At 57.1% G+C, this 1806-nt stretch overlaps 1 protein-coding gene across 1 annotated transcript; it reads left to right on the forward strand.

The window, feature by feature from the left end:
* Positions 1–150: 150 nt before the first annotated feature.
* On the forward strand, positions 151–1484 carry EMH_0095310 (uncharacterized protein; the record flags this gene model as incomplete). The annotated part of the gene is made up of 2 exons (XM_038023187.1): positions 151–1229; positions 1340–1484. The coding sequence occupies 2 exons, from the start codon at positions 151–153 to the stop codon at positions 1482–1484; spliced, it is 1224 nt and encodes a 407-aa protein (XP_037879041.1).
* Between the last annotated feature and the right edge of the window lie 322 nt (positions 1485–1806).

Genomic DNA, 1806 nt, shown 5'->3' on the forward strand with positions numbered 1-1806 from the left:
TTGGAGGACAAGTGGCTGGAGGAATGCTCTGAAGATGGGGCAGACGGACGGGAGGATGAAGGCGATGAAGGGGGAGGGTCGGATGAAATCCCAGCGGCGGAGACAGGAGAATATGTGGCTTTGCAGACACTACAAGAGTTGAGAGGCCTCATGACTCTTGGCGTGCAGACGATGCCGTACCTTGCTTTTCATGCTAGGGTCACTCTGCTTGTTATGCTGTTGACAATCAGCACACAGGAGTTGGTTTTGTGTGGGGTGTACGCAACTCCCGAGGTGGAGGCGGAGCGGCAGAAGACTGTGGATTTCATTGTGGAGAAGGGATGGGAGGCTTTACGACGAGTCTACAATACTCGCAATGCTTATCACACTCAAGAGAAGGGGCGAAGAATGTTAATTCTCTTGGAGCAATGTAGGACTCCTCGACCAGAGTCAAACCCTTCGGAGCTGGCTGTGGAGGCAAGCATCTGCTTGTATAGAATTTCGCAGTGTTACGAGGCTCTAGGGCAGCTGCAACCTTGGGTAGGAAGGTCCCTTCCGATACCAGAACAGGTAAGCAAGCAAGCCTTCAATGCGTTTTCGTATGCACAAAACGCTGGAAAATGCAGGCTCAAAGGAGACGTGGCTGCGAGCTCCTGGGTGGAAGAGATACAAACACAAACTGGTTGTATGGACCTTGTCGAACCCAGTTACAGACTTGGGCGTTTAACGTACCGGTTGCCATTTAGTGAAGAGATGAAAAAGAATAAGCAACGATTCGGAAGGGCCGCAAGAGGGCTTCGTCGCAGCATCGAACTGGCTTTGAGCAATGAGCCGCTGGAACAGCGCATGCAAGTGCAGCGCCACGACGTGGAGCTACGGCAACAGCAGGGCCGAAAACCGCTACGCCAGCAACAGCATCCTTTCGCCGGCGAGGTGCCCGAGACCATTGCTGGACCTAGCTCCATCATCCGACCTGTGGGGCAACCGGCCACTCCGGGAACCGGTGTAGCCATAATGACTTCGCGCCCTTCTCAGCCCCCTCCTGCCCCTTGGGAGGGAACTGCGCCAGCAGGAGCGGCCTCTTCGCTGAGGGCGCCGTTACTGCAGCACGTTCAGCCTCCACACAGCGAGCCGCAGCAGCGTATTCCCACCGCTCATCCAGGGCACGCGGGTCAGCCCCCTCACCTCTCTGCTCCAAGTTGGGGCAAGATGCAAAAAGAGACGAAGGACGAACAGCAAGCCTCGTTCGAGTATGTCGCAGCAAAGTCTGGTCTTCGAGCAGATGCACCTCCCTTCATACCGAGAGGCTCAACACACACGGGCGCGCAGCGGCACACACCGCGTACCGCATCTGGTACAGGGGATGGTTGGCGTCTCGTCCCACCACCTCCTGGCTTTGCATCCTCGTGGCGACCCGTTGGTCCATCTGCCACTGGGCAGAGCACTGGGCAGAGCGGTTTTCCATTGGCTCATCCGCCACGTATGCCAACTCAGAGCGAGATTGAGCACGTGAAAACGATGGCGCCAATGGACTGGTCTCCACCTGACGGCAGTGCGTCTCCTCTACGTCTTCGCGCGCCCCCCCAACCAATGCGCGGGCCTTCTGTCGCCGACCCATATCAACCTACTGAAGGAGCGTCGCTCCAATTCCCCAGGCGTACCGTTCAGCGTCGCACTTCCCATTTTCCAGGGCGCGCTCTTCCACCTCCGCAACAAATACCTGGGGGTTGGCGACACACACGTTCCTTAGAGTCTGAAAGTCCTGCACCGCTTTGGCAACCTTTGGAGAGGGGCACCCAAGGAGCCATTTCTGCGGAGATGTCCCTC

This window comes from Eimeria mitis, genomic scaffold (assembly GCF_000499745.2).
Source record: "Eimeria mitis Houghton genomic scaffold, Emh_scaff8563, whole genome shotgun sequence".
NCBI lineage: Eukaryota > Apicomplexa > Conoidasida > Eucoccidiorida > Eimeriidae > Eimeria > Eimeria mitis.